The sequence below is a fragment of the Ochotona princeps genome, chromosome 7 (assembly GCF_030435755.1).
Source record: "Ochotona princeps isolate mOchPri1 chromosome 7, mOchPri1.hap1, whole genome shotgun sequence".
NCBI classification, from domain to species: Eukaryota; Metazoa; Chordata; class Mammalia; order Lagomorpha; family Ochotonidae; genus Ochotona; species Ochotona princeps.
This window is the reverse complement of record NC_080838.1, coordinates 41,385,669-41,405,206: the sequence shown is the minus strand read 5'-3', so window position 1 is coordinate 41,405,206 and position 19,538 is coordinate 41,385,669. Positions and strand designations below refer to the sequence as shown.

General features: G+C 48.6%; 1 protein-coding gene across 1 annotated transcript in view; it reads left to right on the top strand.

Annotated features, from left to right (window-relative positions):
* HADH (hydroxyacyl-CoA dehydrogenase) overlaps positions 1–9,342 on the top strand; it is a 36,690-nt gene extending 27,348 nt beyond the window's left edge. The window contains exons 5-8 of the mRNA XM_058666965.1: positions 708–797; positions 3,769–3,841; positions 7,230–7,346; positions 8,507–9,342. Coding sequence (XP_058522948.1) covers positions 708–797; positions 3,769–3,841; positions 7,230–7,346; positions 8,507–8,625 — 399 coding nt within the window. The 3' untranslated portion in view covers positions 8,626–9,342. The remainder of the gene's footprint in view (positions 1–707; positions 798–3,768; positions 3,842–7,229; positions 7,347–8,506) is intronic.
* Positions 9,343–19,538: the final 10,196 nt, after the last annotated feature.

Below are 19,538 nucleotides of genomic sequence, written 5' to 3'. Positions count from 1 at the left end.
TGGCAGCTCTGTGTGCTGTGGATTCAGGCTCCGTCCGCAAGCTGAGTCGGTTCTCATCCCAGGAGGGCAGTGGGCCTGCAGGGCCCCTGCGAGACAGGTGGAGGAGTGGGAGGCGCACTCCTCCAGGAGTGTTAGGGACCAGGGACCCACAGGGATCACTCTGTCTTCCGGGGGCTCCTCTCTGGGCCAGGAGGAGGTGGGCTCCCTGCAGAGGGCTTGGAGGGCATCATCGCACTCTCCTAGACTTCCAGTTCCCAGCTGGCAGTGATCAGCAGCCATGGGTACAGCGTTCACTGAACCCTGTGCACCTGCCGGCAGCTGTGCTGGTTGCTGCACCCCTCCTCTCATCTTCACTCGTGCCTCCGGCTGACTCAAGTGAGTCCGTGTCACTTCTGGCTCAAGAAAGATGCCCAGGCTCACACAGCCCAGAAGTGGCGCAGCTGGGAACTGAACCCAGGTCGGCTTCAAAGATAACACTGGTGGAACAGTCACACGCACACACGGAGTCTGTCTTCTCTCTCACATTTCAGTTTTGTTTTGGTGCGTCATGTAGGAGCCTGTTGTCCTAAACGGACCATCTGTTACACATGTCGTCCCCTACTTCTGAGCTGAAGCGAACGGTCTCTTGCACTGCCTGTGTCACCCTTGGTAGTGATGTGCCCCTGCCATGGGAGGACATTGGCTGATTGCCTGCTTTGCATTTCCAGATCATCAAGACCCCCATGACCAGCCAGAAGACATTTGAGTCCCTGGTGGACTTCACCAAAGCCATCGGAAAGCATCCTGTTTCCTGCAAGGTAGCGTGTGGGTAGCTCTCTTCCAGGTGGAATTTGTGTCACAGAAGCATGTGAGACGTGGGGCCGGAGTGTGCCCTGGAAGAACACGGGCGGAGGGTCCGAGGGCCAGCGGAAGCCCGCCTGAGCGGAGCAGGAGGCCCTTCGGGCCCTGGCTACTGTCTGTTCATGAGTGGGCGTGTTTTCTTCAATAGCTGCTATTGCCCCATCAGGCTTATCTGCTCCTGGGACCCCTGCCGATCAGGAACCCCCTGTGTCCAGAACAGCCTGGCAGACACACACCTCTCCAGTGAGAGAGCCGGGCTTTCCTACTGTGGAGAGCTACACAGGCGGTTACCAGAGAATCCAGCCTGGCCCAGGTGGCACTCACGCAGCCATTTCTCAGTGGACTGTTGTTCTGTGGTTATTTTGTGTTCATAAGAAGCATGCTTGACTTCCCTTAAACTACCCCGTGTGCCAGGGCACCTGACCCCAGCTGCTGAAATAACATGTATCACTTGGTTCTGGAACTGCCCCCACCCCATCAGGGAGCAGGGCAGGCAGTTGGCACAGCACGTGGGGTACCCACGGTCCATACTGGATTGATGGATCTGCTCAATTCCAGCTTCCCCAAAGCAGTTGAGCCCTGCCGGCGCTCACACGGGAAAACTGGTGTGAGGTCCAGGCTCCTAGCTTTCCTGGGCCTCTGGGGCTGAAATGGTAAATGGTAGGGCTCTGTGTCTGTCTCTTTCTGCCTTTCAATCAGTCAATAAGTAATTTTTATGAGACCCATAAACTTAGAAACTAGAAGTTTAGAGACTATACTTCTGCAAGATTTTGCAATTTTCTAAAGGGTAATTGTCACAAAGTGTTATATCCTTAAAATTTTTCTAAATAAATCATCTTTATAAAGATTTATTTATTTTTGTTAGAAAGTCATATTTCTAGAGAGAAGGAGAGACAGAGAGAAAGATCTTCCATCCACTGATTCACTCCAGGTGGCCGCAACGACTGGAGCTGAGCTGATCTGAAGCCAGGAGCCAGGAGCTTCTAAGTCTCCCACGCAGGTCCCAAGACCTTGGTCTGTCCTCTACTATTTTCCCAGGCCACAAACAGGGAACTGGAAGGGAAGTGGAGCAGCCAGGACACAAACCAGCACCCATACAGGATCCCGGTGCATGCAAGGCAAGGATGTTAGCCACTAGGCTACCACGCTGGGGCCCGTCATCTTCCTTTTTAAGACTTTGACTTGAGGAGTAGGAAGAGGGAAAGAAAGTTCACATTCTCTGATTCACTCCTCGAGTGCCTGTGGTGACTAAGGCTGGGCCAGGCTGAAGCTGGGGACCTCGACCCCAATGCCAGCTTCCCGTGTGGGTGGTGTGCCAGCGCCTGCTGCCTCCCGGGGTGTGCGTTCGTGGGAAGCCAGAACCAGCCACAGGGCAGCGCTCCAGCCAGGCCCTCCCGTCTGGGATGCTTGTGTCTAAGCAGAGCTTCTCTGCCCGCCACACAGCTGCTCCGGCGTCTGCCTTCTCAGCCAGGACGTCTGATACCAGTACAGTTCTTAGGGCCCACGCCATAGCATTGTGGAGTTTGAGCTCAGTCCCATTGTTCAGGAGATCTCAAGTAGACCGTGTGATGCTGAGCCACTGAGTGACCAAAAGCAGGCGTGGTCCAATGGTCCAGGAGTGCTGTGCTCCTGGGACTTGCAGTTTCTGACATCCATTTGTGTTTGGTTCTGTGGTTTTGAGTTACCTGGGGTTTTTTTGTTTGTTTGTTTGTTTGTTTGTTTACAAAATCACATTAGTAATGGAGCTATGGTTGTGCTCTGTCCCCGATTTGTGCTTGTTTTGTGGGAGGAAGCAGTATTCGTGTGAGGTGCAGGAAGGCAGCCAGAGGCGGCGCTGTGCCGAGAGGCCACGCAGGTTCTCAGTGTGTCACCGCCAACGCGGGGTGACACTTCCTCCTCCCGTCACAGCTGCCATAGCAACTGCAGGACAGGAGTGCTCCGGGCTCGCCAAACTGTTCATCAGTCGTTCCAGAATTTGGTCTCCCCGTGATACCATAGCTAACGTGTGTGCAGATGCTCACGGTGTACTGTACTTGACCCCTGACAATAAGTGACTGTGCCGCTGGCCTCTGTGTTCATCTTGTACAGCTTTCAGCATGTTTGTCTTTTAATTCAAGTGTTTTTAACGAGCCTGAGACAAAACAATTCAAGTTTATAAATAAAAAAAAGCAACCATAAGCTAGGGTTAACTTGTTAATGAAGAAAGAATCATATTTTTTGTAACTGTAGGGTAGTGGAATTCTTCAGGGGCTATAAAGTCTACAGAAGACCCGGGTCCTCATGCTCACTCCCCACTCACTCACAGGCAGGCCAGAGCCACTGAAGGGCCTGCAGGCTCAGGCCACGGTCAGTGCCCATCATCTCTGGTACCTTTCCTGTGTCTGGACGTATTGACACACACAGGTCCGTGCCACTGTGTTCCCGTAGCCTGTGGCATTCAGCGTGGTAGCAGGCTGCACGTCGGAGGCGGTGCCGTGTCCAAGCGTGTGCGCATCTGCTGCGTTGTGACATCCGCACAGACCCGGCGCTGCTCACAGGGGCATCTCAGTGCACGGCCCCGTGTGGAGGCAGCGTGGGACTTGGCCTGCCTCTGCCCCGCGCTCTCGCAGCTGACCCCACCGGACACGGAAGAATGGTGCTCGTGGACTTGGAACCTGTGTTCGCGTGGAAGTGGATGGGGAGAGCACAGGAGCAAGGCGAGGGTTCCAGCGTACAAGCTGCGCGGCCATGTGTCCCAGTGCCCTCCTGCGTCACGGGGGGGGGGATCCTGCTACTGCCCACTGCTTGGGTTTTGATGAGGAAATGATAACGCTACCTTGATAAATGCAGACAGTGTAATCCAAGGTGAGACTACGGCAATCTAGAAACTTCACCAGAGACAGTAGTTTAACAAAAATTCAGCCAGCCTTTCTTTTTCTCTTCTAACAGGACACGCCTGGGTTTATTGTGAACCGTCTCCTGGTGCCGTACCTCATGGAAGCAGTCCGGCTATATGAACGAGGTACCTGTGCCCCACGGGCCACGAGCAGCTGGGCCCAGCCCCAGAGCCAACGGAAGCCCGGGGGCTCTGTGGGGAGGGCTGGGGATGCAGCCTCTGTCCCCTGACTGGGTGAAATCCGGGTTCGTGGGGAGGCCTCCAAGAAGTGGCTCAGCAGCCCCCACCACAGGCCCACCCCAGCCTGGCCACCCTGACATTTGCTCTTGGTCCAAGGACCTGCTGCACACAAAATAGCCATGCCATCTGTGTCCCAGGGTGGGCGATGCCTAATGTTCCTTAAGGCTCTAAACTTCATGCTGACAGGTGACAGGAAATCAGGGACCCTTGGGTGGTATGGCAGGAGTGGGAGCCCTGGGTCCATCTTGTCTGAATGTGCCATGAGGCACGTGATTTAAGGCCACTGCAAGATTTCTCTCTGAGTATTGGAACAACAGACACATTGATTTCTCTGTAGAAATAGAATGAGCAGCCGTAGGGCCTGATTGAGAGGGCAGTTGGCTCGCGTGCTCCCAGCCCGCTTCCCTCGCCATCTGTGGCAGAACTCACGGGCCTGTGCCAGAGGCAGACGAGCCTTAATCGGACCCGAAAACAAGCCCGTGTAATTGTTTCCAATTACTTCATTCACCAGCACTCAGTGCTGACAGTGTCTTTTCTGAAACAAAACATTTACACCGGCTCTTCCGCGCAGAGATGAAAGCACATTTGCTTCCTTCCAAATCTGCTTTAAATATTAAAACTTTTTCTTTCTGCTTTATGGAAGCAATTGCCTCACTTTTGCTCCAAGATCAAACCAACACTTCTGTGTTTATCTATCAACAAGCGCACCTAATTACAGCTCAGAGGGAGCAGTGGCACACCCCGCCCTTCCCTAAAGGCTTTTGCGGGCATGCTGAGTGAGCTGTGCAGCACGTGGGAGCGGACACGGACACGCACCGTTCCCAGGAGTGGTGTGTCCTCAGGCGTGCCTAATGTCTCCTGTCTGCTCTTCCCTGACCCAAGCAGGACAGTGTCAGGGGGCCACAGGGTTAGTTCTCAGGAGGGCTGTCGCTGCTTGCAGGTCCTCGGATGTTGTAATCCTATCCTGGCCACTGTGTGCCACCTTTCCCCAGCCTCCCCACCTTGCAGTGGGCTCCATGCTGGCACCTGCCACCACCATCCTTACTCCTGTGCTCTCAACAGGCGCAGTCCCTGCCATCCTAACACGCTGTGGCCCATCCTTGTGCCACCTACCCTCCCCTCTTCTTTGGCATGGAACACACTTTTTTGTGCCCGTTTAAGTGGGCAGTGCCTGGTCCCTTCTCATTGTCACCACTCCCATAGGAGTGGCCTTTCCTTCCTGGGCTTGCTGCGTGGAGCCTCTGTTGTTAGTGCTAGGGATGGCCGGCAGGGGGAGCCAATGAGCCGGTGAGAATGCTGGGAATGCTCTCAGCCAGCCTGCAGCTCCAGCAGTCCATGGAGGCGGCTCCTTGTGGCCCATTCTAGGGTGAGGAACTTTGCGCTGGGACAAGTGGAATAGACGTGCGTGAACTCCTGGAGCAGATGTTCACACATTTCCCAGCGAGCAGGTGTCTGATTCTCAGGGAAGTGCTTGGCAAAGGGAAAGTTCTGGAATTTTTGCTTTAAAATGCACCATCATTGTATTTTATCTTTTTTTTTTTTTTGCCTCTTTTGCTCTGTACTCAGAATTCTAAGACTTATGCTTAGTTTACTTAATAGTTTAGGTTTTATTTCTGTGATGTGCTATATCTTCATCTTTTCCTAAAAGATTGCATTTGAAAGGCAGTTAGAGAGAGGTGTTCCTTCCTTTGGTTCACTCCTGAAGTGGTTGTAATAGCCAGGACTGGGCCAGGCTGAAACCGGGAGCCTGGAACTCCATTATGGTTTCCCACGTGGATACAGGATCCCAAATACTTGGGCTGTCTTCTGTTGCCCTCCCAGGTACCTTAGCAGGGAGCTAGATCAGAAATGCAATAGCCAGGACTTGAACCGGCACCTGCATGGAATGCCTGTGTCGTGGTCATCAGTTTAATCTGTGCTACAAAGTCAGCCCCATAAGTTTTGAATCTATGAATCCAGAGTTACCAGTTTGCTCGAGGAAACCGATTTGGTGGCTTTGGGCAAGTTGGAAGCAGGCTGAGGCAGCCTTCTCATGGGAGAACCCTGCTCTTCCAAGCTACCCAAGCTGCCAGCAGTTCCTAGAGTGCTCATTTTGCATTTCCCAAAGACCCTGGGTCCCTGGAAACTACTATGTGATAGATACAAATAAAAATCAAATGAGCGAACCCGCCTGGGGGGGCCGATAGAGGTGATGGTGTTTGCGCTCTGACGACCCACAGCACAAGTCCTGATGTCTCTGAGGTGTCCGATGTCCCTCAGCATCCTGCTGCTACTAGTGTAGCCCACAACAAAATGAGCAGGTTAAGCTTTAATCACCTTAGCGAGCCAAGGTTCTAGATGGCTACCTAATGAAGGCTGTTCCATTTCTGATTTGGGAGAAAAGGAACAGGCAGCTTTTGGTGAAGACCACCTGTGTCCCAAGGACAGCATGGTCAGGGGAATCCCAGTGACCCTTGTCTCTGTGTCCTCAGGACCCTGACAGTCATGCAAGGCCATCCCGAGTCAGCCTGTGGAGCACCACCTGTGACGGCGGCTCCAGCACACTGGGGACTCACAACACCAAGAAAGATGGCAAGGAAATATGCAGTATGGGGCCCAGTGCAATAGCCTAGTGGCTAAAATCCTCATGTACTGGGATCCCATATGGGTGCTGGTTCATGTCCTGGCTGTTCCACTTCCCACTTCCCATCCAGCTCCCTGTTTGTCTGCTAGAAAGGCAGGCTAGGATGGCACAATGCCTTGGGACCCTGCACCCATGTGGGAGACCCAGAAAAAGCTCCTGGCTCCTAACTTCAGGTCAGCTCATCCCTGACTGTTGCGGCCATTCTTGGAGTGAACCAGTGAATGGAAGATCTTTGTCTCTCCTTCTCTCTGTAAATCTGACTTTCTAATAAAAATGAATAAATCCTTTTAAAAAAAGAAATATACAATATGTATAAAACCAGGAAACTTAGTAATTCCTTTTTTAAAACTGCCCATCTAGAAATAGAAGATATGCTCTAGCATTGAACAATGTTTTAATTCCTGATTCTGGAGCTGGGGAGACGAGCCACTGTTTCCAGGCCCGCAGGCCCTCTCACTCTGCATGCAGGCCTGGGCACTCTGAATCTAGGAGAAGGTTATTCCCTGTTCTGAGACAGTCTTACCCAACCTGTGATGTCTTGCCTGCAGAAGTTTTTGGGACATGCGAGTTACACAATCCTGGTTGTTGTGGCACCGCCATGGTAGGGAGAGTCGTGGGCAAGGTGGCTCAGCATTGCTTTTTTCTGCTCAGGCGACGCGTCCAAGGAGGACATTGACATCGCCATGAAGCTGGGAGCCGGTTACCCCATGGGCCCGTTTGAACTGCTTGACTACGTGGGGCTGGATACTACAAAGTTCATCATAGACGGTAGGAACTGGAACTTTGCGATCTGTGTGTCTGTTGAAGTTGTCTCCTTCAGCCATGACTTAGTGTCATCAGGGGTCCCTGTTGGTCACCCACAGCCCTGCTGTACCAGGTGCCTTAGCCCGCTCTGGGTTGCCATAACTGAGCCTCGGATGCTGGGTCACATGTACACATAGGAGGCCTGTCTGGCTGGTGACCCCTCTGGCTGGGGAAGTCCACGCGGCACCAAGTCTGGTGGCAGGGTCCCCTGGCAGTCACAAGGTGGAGGAGAAGCGGTCAAGAAGACGGCTGCATGTGGCAGAGATGGGAGAGGGGGTGTCTACTTATAGAACACTCTCCCTCACCCCGAACTAATCCAGTGGCAGGAGGCTCAAGCTACTTGCCAGACAGTCCTGATCCCTTCTGACCGCAGTCCACGTGACCAAGTCTCCACGACCAAGTCTCCACCAGCCCTGCCCCCATCGTAAAGGCCCCACTGCCCCGGCAGGCCGCACAGGGAACCAGGCTCCCGGCTGTAAACCTTTAGGGGACAAGCCACATCCAAACCACGCCAGGTAAAAACTTCACATTAGTGATTGGAGATGGCAAGAGAAGGAAGAGGGTGGCTGCCTGCTGACCCTTCAACAGGAGACAGTAACCCTTTTTTAACCTCACTTTGAAGCAATGAACTGGTTACAGATTCACAGGAAGTCGCACTCCTCACACCTGCAGGCCTGGTGCGCCGCGCACCCGCGTCCCTGGGTGAGCAGATCTGACAGAGTTGACTTGCGGCCCGTGCACTGCAGTGAAACGCACAGCCATTTTAACCTGAATCTCTTCAAAAGTAGCAGCAGCAAAGGCAGGGTCCTGTCACCAGAGTGGAAGGCATGGGGCCGCCCTTGAGTTTCACAGTGGCCGGTTAGGTGTGCATCCAGGAGAGGAGCAAGGCAGGGTCTGGGAGACTTTGGGTGTCAGGAGGTTGCACAATACCAGTGGTCAGAATCCCGGGCTTCCACGTGTGTTCTAGGAGCACTACCAGTGAATCCACGACTTTGTGGGTCGCCTTGGACCTCACTGCTGTTCAGGAGGAGGCTGGAGGGGGTGGGGGCTGAAGCGGCCCCGCAGGCGTGGCCTTGGCCATGCGATCAGACGGATGCCTATCGCTTTGTCCCTTCTCCCAACAGGGTGGCATGAAATGGATTCGAAGAACCCCCTGTTTCAGCCCAGCCAGTCCATGAATAAGCTGGTAGCTGAGAAGAAGTTTGGCAAGAAGACCGGAGAAGGGTATTACAAGTACAAGTGATTCAGCCTTGGGCTGTGGGAAGGACCCACGCAGCGAGGGCAGGCCAGCCCATTCCCCTGTGGACCATGGGGGGGACTGTTGCCCGAGCAGCGCCCTCATGCAGCCTTGAATGCGTTTTGATTGTAATCTTTCAATCAAATATCTGTGTACATGACTTAATGGTGATCACGGATTCCTCCCTAGAGAATAATCTTTGCCTTTTAAAAAAATCTCTTCCTGTGTGTTTTCTAAAACAAGTTTTCCACCCTGATGCCTTAGAGCAGCCTTCTTTGGGACCTTGTCATTTTCATGAAGAATCATCTGAGTTCGTTCCCTGTGAAGGGACCGTACGTGCCTGGGTGGCCACACTGGCCGGGGGCCTCAAGCCGTTGGCATGACACGGGGTGGCTGGGAGGGGGCTGCACGTAGCACCGCATCTTGCCTTCATGCAGTACTTGGCCACCGGCAGCTCCGAGCCACCCCCTACCTTCTGGGCACATGGTCATCGCCAGCACTGTCGACCTTTAGCGGCGGCCACTGCGCAGGTGGGCCCCCCCCCCCCGGGTGCTCGGTGTGTGGGAAGAGGCTCTGTGCCTGCTCATTCAGAGCTACGATCTCATGGTTGCCGTCTCTTTTTCCTGAGAAATCAGTGCTGCAAACTGCCTAACAATGGACTCTAATAAAGTGCCTTCTTTTCATCTGTAAAAATTGAAATTGAAATAAACATGTACGGCTCACCATTGTGATGTGCCTTAGTGATTGTAGGGGGGATTGTAGGTGAGTGGTTTAGGCGGAAGCGCCAGCCTGTCTTATTTGGCCTGTTATTTTGTGAAGTGGCAGAAATGGGGAAGGAAGGGCAGAGCCATCGATGGGAACCCTGTCTGCGGCTGTCACCCCCACACACCCACACTTCTGACCAGGGTGGCAGCAACCATCCAAAGCCACGGGAGCCCCTTGGGAGGAGCATCTGTCCTTGCTGACAAAGTGAACTAGTGTGACCCGAACCTTTGACTGGAGGATGTATCTTCCAGGGTAGAAATGGACAGGGAGAAAGGCTGGAAGCCCTGGGGTTCAGTAGCCGCATTAGCCTAAATGGTGTGCCCAGGGGCACTAGAATAGTTTGCCACAGTGTCCAGATTAGAACTGGGTTTGAGGATAAAACCAAATACAAACTTGTATACTCAAAAATTTCAACTTGCAGAGCCAGCCCAGACTTTGCCCTAAGTGGACATCCCTGTGTGGTCTCCTGGACTGTGGTTCTTTGTCGTTCGTTGAGATCTTCTTCTTGACTTAGTGACCTAACCTTAAAAAAATACCATTCTGTAACTTAGTGAGACAGTATGCCCATGCCCACGTACGTTTCTGCCCTACACAGAACCTGGTTTAAGAAACTTAGGTTATTATTAACTGTGCACAACGAGCCAAAGGAAGCACCTGCAAGCCCGCAGGCATCACCATCCCTGAAGGTTACCCTGTGGTCTCACAGTCCCTGCTCCTTCCCAGAGTGGCTTGGAACCTGTGACATGAGCTGTGAGCCCAGGAAAGGACTTCACTTCCTCCCCACCTTGACCAGAATCCGTGCAGGGCATAAGCGCTCCTTCTGCGAGTGGCCGGCTCACTATTGATCCTTAAATTGCAAGGTCACCCCGTAGCATGACTGAGCAGCGTGCAGCTACATGCTCAGCCTTTGGTTGGTCCGAGAGCTGCCGCACCCCTTGGCCAGGGCCAGGAGAAGAACGTGTACAGCCTCCCCTTGCAAACCTGGCAATTGGGAGTGGCCCCCAGGTAAGCACAGCTGCTCCCGCAGAGCAGTGGGACCAGGGAGGAAGGGCTCACACTGCAGATGCTCTGCTTCTAGCTACTGCTGCCTGCTCCAGGCTGGGGCTGGGAAGCCAGGCGCCTTCCCTCTGCGCTGGGGCTGCATTTGCTCAGAAGGGAGGCAGAGTGGGGCAGTGGAAAGTAATCACCAGGCTTCCATCCAGACAAGACTTGGTTCTCTCTCCTTCCTCTCAGCAGTACTTTTATCCCCTGACAGAGTGGAAGTTTGAGATTGAACATCCAGTTTATGAAATGACTTGCAGAAGACAAAGCAAGCTGCTGAATGTAGCCATCTACCTGACTTCACTTAGTGGACTTCTCTGACAACAGTTTGAACACTTAATGTTCATAAAATAAAAATCATCACCCTTTAATATTCATATGTTTCACTGCAGTGATTTCTTAGGGGAAATAGCTGGCTAACTTCATTTCTCTTTTTTTCTTTCTTTGGGGTAAACAGAGCATCTGTCTGCTGGTATACTTCCAGAATGGCTGGCCCTGGACCAGAGCTACACCAAAGCCCGGAGCCTGCTCCAGAGCTCCCCCTTTGGGGCAGAGACCCAGTTACTTGGGCTGTTAAGTTGCAGCCTCTGGTTGGCTGAGCCAGAGGTCGGGCCTCTGGTTCTCCAGGGTGGGCCACAGGCATCCTCACTGGACCCGAGCTGTCAGCCAACCACCTGTCCCCATTGAGCGTCACTTATAAGGTATTTTTGTGGTTCGGGAACTGATAAGTGGCAGAGCATCAAGGAAAGATGGAACCGGGTCTTAGAGCCGAGAGGCCACAGTATGAAAATCGTGTCATAAAGCAGTTCCCTGCTGTTTGGTTTGGCTTTGTTTACTGACGTCAGCCTTCAGGGCTGCGATTCAAGCCATCGTCACTGGAGAGCGTGGAGCCAGCGTGTTAGGGCGTCCACAGCAACACGCTGGCTCTGCTTTGCGAATTCCATGGCTGCACGTTGGAAACAGGCTTGTCGTCCCGTTCTACCTTGGTTTTAATTCCATTATTATTTCGGCTTAAGTAACCGCCTAGCAAAGCTGCAAGGTGTGGCCACAGTTTTACGGTACTGATTTTTCTATAAACAGGCACTGATGCTGTATAAATAGTGATCTGGAAAGTGCTTTGACGGGCCGGCATCCAGGGCTGTACTGTGAGAGGATCCATTTGGTTGTGGTCTCAATGTTCATAATCAGGTTTCTGCTTAGTTTACCAATGCATTTCTGAATTTGAATCTTCACTTTACCAGGAAGTGGGGAGGCACAGGGAGAGCAGTATCTTCCATCCGTGGTTACTCCCCATGTGTCTGCCAAGCCAGACCGGGCCAAATCAAGTTGTATCAAGAGACTGGGACCCCATCCGTGTCTCCCACATGGGAGGCAGGTATCCAAGTACTTGGGCTACCCCTGCCACCTGCCAGGGGGGCACATTAGAAGGAAGTTGTCTGAAGTGGAGGCAGGACTTGAATACAGGTGTTCCAATAGGAGACACGGGCTGGTATCCCAGGGAGCATCCTAACCTTTGAGGCAAATATCCCAGCAACATTTTTCCTGGCTACCGTTTTGAAATGGCAGAACAGTTGAACTCCTATAACACGAAGAATGTCATGATTGGTACATTCCCCACCGCTTTACTTAAAATCAGCTGTAAGGGCTTCAGGCTCCATCCATGTAACTCACTCCACCTGCTGTGGAACAGTTTCCAGCTCTTACCGCCGCTCTTTGCTCTTGGTGACTGGCTGTCTGGGCAAGGCGGCCAGGACAAGGGAACTTATCGCATAGGGTTGCTGAGGCCTGAGTGCAGTCCTGCCAGGGCAACGCCGAGCAGCGCAGTGTCTGTGGAACAGGTGGAAGCCATGGCCAGGAAGCCTCACGGCCTCACGGCTAGCTCAGCCCTGAACATCTACACCTGGGGAACGGGCGGAAGAGCCCCGAGGTCTGTCTTATTGAAGGCAGTCTCAGGAACAAAGCCGTGTGGCCAGCTGCGAGCCTGGCGTGCTGGGCCTTTCCAGATCCCCCAAGGGCGCTGCCCAGAGCTGCTCTGGGGGAAGACAGCCCCTGGGTTGGAAGAGTCTGCCAGTGCCCAGGTATGCTCCCCTTGATGTGGATGAACTGCAGACAAGATGGAAGAACACAGCAGTAAAGCAGGTGGGTGAGAGAGGGAGTCTTAGGGGCTCCCCTAACATGCAGTTGGAGATTAGGAGAGGAGAAAATGAAACTTTGTGCCCTGAGGCTGTGTTTCTAACTGACTTAATGATTTGGGGTCAAAACACTAGGTCTCCGTATCAGCTGCTCCAGGGGATGGGGCGGAAGCCATTCTTGACTCATCACCCAGTATGGGGAGGGCGCCATGGCTCACCTAGTGACTGGCTTGTCAGGCTCAAGCCTCCCTTGTGCACCAGCACAGTGGTGTGGCAGCACAGTGTGGCAGCACAGTGGTGCCCGGGACCTCAGCCCAAGCCTGTGACCTTGTTTCTGTTGCCATACCCACTGGACTGTTTGGCTGGAGCACCTGCCACTCTCAGCCTGCACAGCCTTGAACCGAGCATCACCTGGTAATGCTGTCGGGCAGCTGCAGGGGCCCGGGGCTTGTCTGCCTCAGACAGGAAGGCATTGTGGGAGCTGGAGGTTCTATCTGGGGCTCTTTGAATGCTCCCTGGGGGCTTCCCAGTGGAGCCACGTGGCCTCAAGCAGGAGGGCAGGGTCCTGCCCTCTGTGGTATCTGCACCAAGAAAGTTGGGGTGCCAGGCTGCCGGCCTGTCTGCAAACCCCCAGGCTGGATGCTTCAGTGCCTAGGCACACACGCCCCAGCCTGCGAGCTCACCGCACCTGGGCTCTCAGAAGCAGTGCTCCGCAGCAGCTCCTGCCCACAGCTGACCCAAGGGAGGGTATTGATATGGCTTGACTTGTTTGTGTCTTTGCTTTTGTTTCCTGGTGGCTGCCTTTTCTTACGAAGTGTCCTGTGCACTGGGGTTTGTCTAGTTCATAGCATCCCTTTATTGAGTCACAGTTCGTTCCAAATGCCCTGAGATCAGAGAGGGGACAGTGCATCTCCTGCCATTCGCAGCCCTGCCCCTCCATGACGGCTTCCTTGGGGATTATGCATCCCCAAGTCCCTGGTCTTTTTAAAAAAGAATTTTTACGGAGAGGAAGGGACAGATCTTTCAACTGATGATTCACTCCTCAAATGGTTGCCAACAGCTAGCACTGGGCCATGTCAAAGCCAGGAGCCAGGAGCTTCATCCAGTCTCCCTTGTAGGTGCAGGGGCCCATCTTTTGCCATTAGCAGGGAGTTGGATTGGAAGTGCAGCAGCCAGGACATGAATCGGCACCCATATGAGATGCCAGCATCACAGGCAGCAGCTTTACCTGCTACACTACAGTGTCAGCCCAAAGACTGAAAATTTTGACTAACCGTGTTAACACTAGATCGTTTAAAAACTCTTCCCTAAGAAGTCACTAATGACCTAATTAGTTTCATTGTGAATTTTGCCATATATTTAACCAAGAAATAATAGTGTAATAATATGCTTTTTTGTAAATAAAAGATTCCACCCTTTTCTTCACTCACTAAAAGAGACCAGCATAGCTCCCATAATATGACTTTAAGAAAATTACATAACGTACAGTCTTAATCCAGGTAAAAAAGAACCTTTTATCAAATATGACAAACCCAACCCAGAAATTAATGGAAATAGTATATGTTATTTATATATAGCTCCACTATTGAGATTTATTTATGCTTTTAGTGTTTTCATGCTATGGGTTACTTTTCATTTCTAAATGAAAAATAGGCCTCTTTGAGCAATTTTTATATGAAGTGAATAGATTCCACATATTTCATGATACAGACTTAGGAGCAGAGCGGTACTTTACACTCCCCTTCCTTCGGCCTGTGTTCCCCACCCTCTCCTCCTTCCTTTTTTCTTCCCCCCCCCCAATTTTACAATGGCATATTTTTCATTTCACTTCATAATCACAGGCTTAACCCTCCATTAGGTAAAGATATCAAGACATAGCAAGTGAAAAAAAAAACTCACCTCTATTCCTCAGGAGTATAGACAATGATTGCAAACAATAATCACATCCCAGGATGTCAGTCTCACTCACATACATAGCATTTTTGGAACTCTAGTAGTTTTCACAGATCAGGGAAAACATATTTGTCTTTTGGGACTAGTTTATTTTACTAAGCGCAATGGTTTCCGATTGGATCCATTTAGTTGCAAAAGACAAGATTTAATTTTTTATGGCCAAGGAATGTTCCATAGTGTATATTTTCTTGATTCAGTCATCAGATATGGCCATCTGGGTTGATTTCATATCTTAACGATAGTGAATTAAGCTACAGTAACATGGGGATTCTGAGAAATAACTCTCATATGCTGATTTCATTTCATTTGGATAAATTCCCAGGACTGGGATGGCCAGGTCATACGGTAGATTTACTTTCAGATATCTGAGTAATCCTCACACCTGTCCCATAACGATACGCAGAAGCTTACCTTCCCACCAGCAGTGGGTTAGGGTACCTCTCCCCCCATCTCCTCAACAGCATTTATTGTTTTCTGATTTTTGCAGGATAACTATGCTAAATGAGATAAAACTTCATTGCAGTTTCTATTTGCATTTCCCTCATGGCTGCTGAACCTGAGCACTTTTTCATATGTCTGTTGGCCATTTGAATTTCATCCTTTGAAAAATGCCTGCTTACGTCCCTGGCCGATTTCTTAATGGGATTGTGTGCTTTGTTGTTGTTGACTTTGAGCTTTTTATAGATCCTGAATGTCAATCTTCTATAAGTTGGGTACTTGGCAAATATTTTCTCTCATTCTGTTGGTTGCCTATGTATTTATTTTGTTGATGATTTCATTTTCAGTGCAGAACTCCTTAGTTTGGTATAATACCCTTTGTTTATTTTTGCTCTAATTACCTGAATTTCCAAGAAGTCTTTGCCTACAGCTAGGTCTTACAGAATGTCTCGTGTTTTTCTTTAGTAGTTTAATGATACCAGGTCATATTTTGAGATCCTTGGTCCACTTAGAGTTAATTTTTGTATTGGTTAGAAGGCAGAGGTCTTGTTTCATATTCTTTTACAAATAGACTCAATATTCCCAATATTTCTCGCTGAAGAGACTGTCTTTTCTGCCTGAACTCATTTTACTTTGCTGGTCCAAAATCAGTTGGCTGTTGGTGTGTGGGTTTACTTCCTGGATTTCTATTAAGTTCTATTGAACTTCTCTGTTTCTGTACCAGTTCCAGGCTATTTTAATTACATGCTCTGTAGTACGTATTGAAGTTTAGTATTGTGATACTCCCATGTTTGATTTTCATATTTTAGATTGCCATAGCTATTTGGGATCTCTTGTGTTTCTATATGAATTTTAACATTTTTCTAGATATGAGAAGAACGTTATAGGCATTTGATTGGGATTGCATGGAATCTAAATTGCTTTTGCCAAGATGGACATTTTGATGATATTAATTCTACTAATCCATGAATATGGTAGATTTTTCCATGTTTGATGTTGCCTTCTATTTCTTTAATGTTTTATAATTTTTATCATAGAAGTCCCACATATCTTCGGTTAAGTTTATTCCAAGGTATTTAAGTTTTTGCAGCAGTTGCCAATGGGACTGATCTTATGAGTTCTTTTTCAGCCATGCATAGCGTGTGTAGACAGAGGCCATTGATCCAGGCGTGTTGGTTTTCTACCCAGCAATAGGACTATATGGAATAGTTTTAAGAGTGAGCATCCTTGTCTGGTTCCAGATCTTGGTGGAAATGATTGCAATGTTTCCCCATCTACTACAATGCTGGCTATGGGTTTTTCGTATTTATAGCCTTCCTTGTGTAGAGGACTGATCCTTCTGGTGTGTGTGTGTGTGTGTGTGTGTTATTTTTATTTTTCATGATATGGTTCTTTAAGCCCAGGGATGCTCCTTCCCACCCTCCCCACTTCTCCCTCCCCCACTCAACTGTTTTCCTCTGCATTATAATAATAGTATAGTCCTTCAGCAACAGACTGCTCCTTTTATACCCAATTAATTAAGGTTTTCTAGCATGTAGGGATGTCGTACTTTATTGAATGCTTTCTCTGCATTTATTGAGATAAGCATGTGTTTTTTATTCAGCTGGTTAATGTAGCCTATCACATTTATTGATTTGCATATGTTGAACTATCCCTGCATGCCAAGGATAGATCCACTTGGTGTGGGTGAATAATTTTTCTCATGTGTTGGATTCATTTAGCTAGCACTGTGTTCATCAGGGAATATTGTTTTCTAATTCTCTTGCTTTGTGCTATCTTTTAAGATGATTCTGGGGGCTCAGCAGCGTGGCCTAGTGGCTAAGGTCCTTGCCTTGGTCCCATATGGCTGCTGGTTCTAATCCCGGCGCCTCCACTTCCTCTCTATCTCTCCTCCTCTCAGTATATCTGACTTTGTAATAAAAATAAAATAAATCTTTAAAAAAAAAAGATGATTCTGGATTTATAAAGGAATCTGAGAGGATTTCCTCCCTTTCAATTGTTCTGAATAGATTGAGAAAAAAGGGAATTACTTCTTTTCTTTTAAAGATTTATTTATTTTATTACAAAGTTAGATATATAGAGAGGAGGAGAGACAGAGGAAGATCCTCCGTCCGACGGTTCACTCCCCAAGTGAGCCGCAACGGCCGGTGCTATGCCGATCCAGAGCCAGGAGCCAGGAACCTTCTCCAGGTCTCCCACATGGGGGCAGGGTCCCAGAGCCTTGGGCCGTCCTCGGCTGCCTTCCCAGGCCACAAGCAGGGAGCTGGATGGGAAGTGGAGCTGCTGGGATTAGAACCGGCGCCCATATGGGATCCTGGGGCTTTCAAGGAGAGGACTTTAGCCGCTAGGCTACGCTGCTGGGCCCAAAAAGGAATTACTTCTTAAAGTTTGGTGCAATTCAGCAGTGAAGCCATTTGATCCTGGGCTTTTCCTTGCTGAGTCTTTATTACTGATTCAATTTCCATCTTAGCTATTTGTCCATTTAGGTTTTCTATGTTATCCTTACTCAATTTAATAGAATGTATGTGACCAGAAATCTATCTATTTCTTCTGGATTTCCCATTGACTAACATACAGTTGTTTGTATACAATGATATGTGTTGTTACATTTTCCTTTTCATCTCTGATCTTGATTTGGGTCTTTTCTTTGGTTAGTTAGGCCAATGATATATTGATTTTTTTAAATTTTTGAAGAGCATCAGGTCTATGCATTGATCTAACATATTATTATTTTGTTTAAATTTTGTTTATTTCTTTTTACTAATTTGGGGCTTAATTTGTTGTTTTCTGGGTCCATGAGATGCACTGATCATTTATTTGATGTCTGATTTTTTGGGATAGGCACCAATTGCTATGAATGTCCTCCTAACATTGCTTTTGTTACATCACTAAGTTTCGGTGAAGTGTGCTGTCGCCTCCATTCACTTCCAGGAATTTTTTGACTTTTGCTTTGATATCTTCTGTGACACACTGTTCATTCAGTCGTGTATTATTCAATCTCCATGTATTTGCATATTTTCTAGGATCCATGAGTTGTTAATTTCTATCTTCATTTCCCTGATGGTCAGAAAAGATACTTGTATAATTTGTTACTTGCATTATTTGTATGTATGTTTGTTTGTTTAGCTGAGACTTGCTTTATGGCCTAACATATATGGTTTATTCTAGAGTGGTTTCCATGAACTGATCGAGAGTGTGTATTTTACAACTGGAAAGAAATATTCTGTAGATATTAATTAGGTCCATTTGGCTTATAGTTTAGATTAGGAATGTTATTTTGTTGTTTTATCTAGTCAATCTGCTCATTGATGAAAGTGGAGGTGTTGGAACCCCCATTATTATTTCATAGTATTCTTTCCATGACTCCCCTTAGGTCCATTAACATGTTTAAATAGCAGGTGTGCTGGCATATAGTTACTATAGTCACTTCTCTTTGTTGACTTGACCTCTTATTCACTGTGTAATGCCCTTCTTGTCATGGTTTTTGTCTTAAAGTCTATTTTGTCTGATAACAGAATGGCTACACCTGCTCATTTTTCCTTTCCATTAGCGTGAAATACATTTTCCCATAATTTCTCTTTGTGTGTATCTTCACCAGTGAGATGTGCTTCTTGTAGGCAGCAAAAGATGGGTCTTTTTTTTTTTAACCCATTCAGCCAATCGGCATCTTAATTGGCGAGTTCAGGCTAGTAGCATTCAGGGTTATTATTAAAATGTAAGAACTTGGTCTTAACATTTTACCATAAGTATTCTAATCGTTTGCCTTGAGTTTTCTTTGTATCAGTATTAGGAGATTTTGTATTTTCTCAATCTTTCGTTATGATAATTAGCATTCTCCATTTCTGTGTGTAGCACATCCTTAAGCAGCATTTGTAGGACCGGGAAGGTAGTGCACAATTCTTTTCCATTCCTACTGGTTCTGAAAGTCTTTATTTCCCCTTCATGTATAACTGAGAGCTTTGCAGGGTATAGTATTTTGGAATGGCAAGTTTTTCCTTTTAGGACCTAGATTATAGCTCTCATTCTCTCCTAACCTGTCTGCTTTCTGGTGAGAAACCAGCTGTGAGTCTGAAGATCCTCTAAAGTCAACCTATTTTTCTTGTGCATATTTTAGAATCTTTATGTGTGACTGTATCACAGTGAAGAGCTTTTCTTATCACGCCCGTTAGGAGTTCCGTGTGCTTTCTGTACTTGGATAGCCCTTTATTCTTCCATATTAGGGAAGTGTCAAGTTATTATTTCACTAGATAGGCCTTCTAACTCACTCTCTTCCCACACCTTCAGGAACTCCTAAGACATGTATGTTGTGTTGTTTGATGGTATCCCATAATCTTGGACTTTTTTTGCTTGTTTGTTTTCAAAAGTTTATTGAAGTGTGAGACTTGACAAATGCAGTCACATAATTATCTTAATCATAGAATTAGAAGTGCAGATTAAAGCAATTGGAAGCGAGGAGGTATCATTCAAGAAACTCTCAGGCCCCATTGCAATCAACCTTGCCTTCATCTTCCAAGCCTACAAATCTGCTATCTGTCAAGGGCATACAATCTAATAATGAAAATAATGATGGGATCATTTGGAAGCATACAA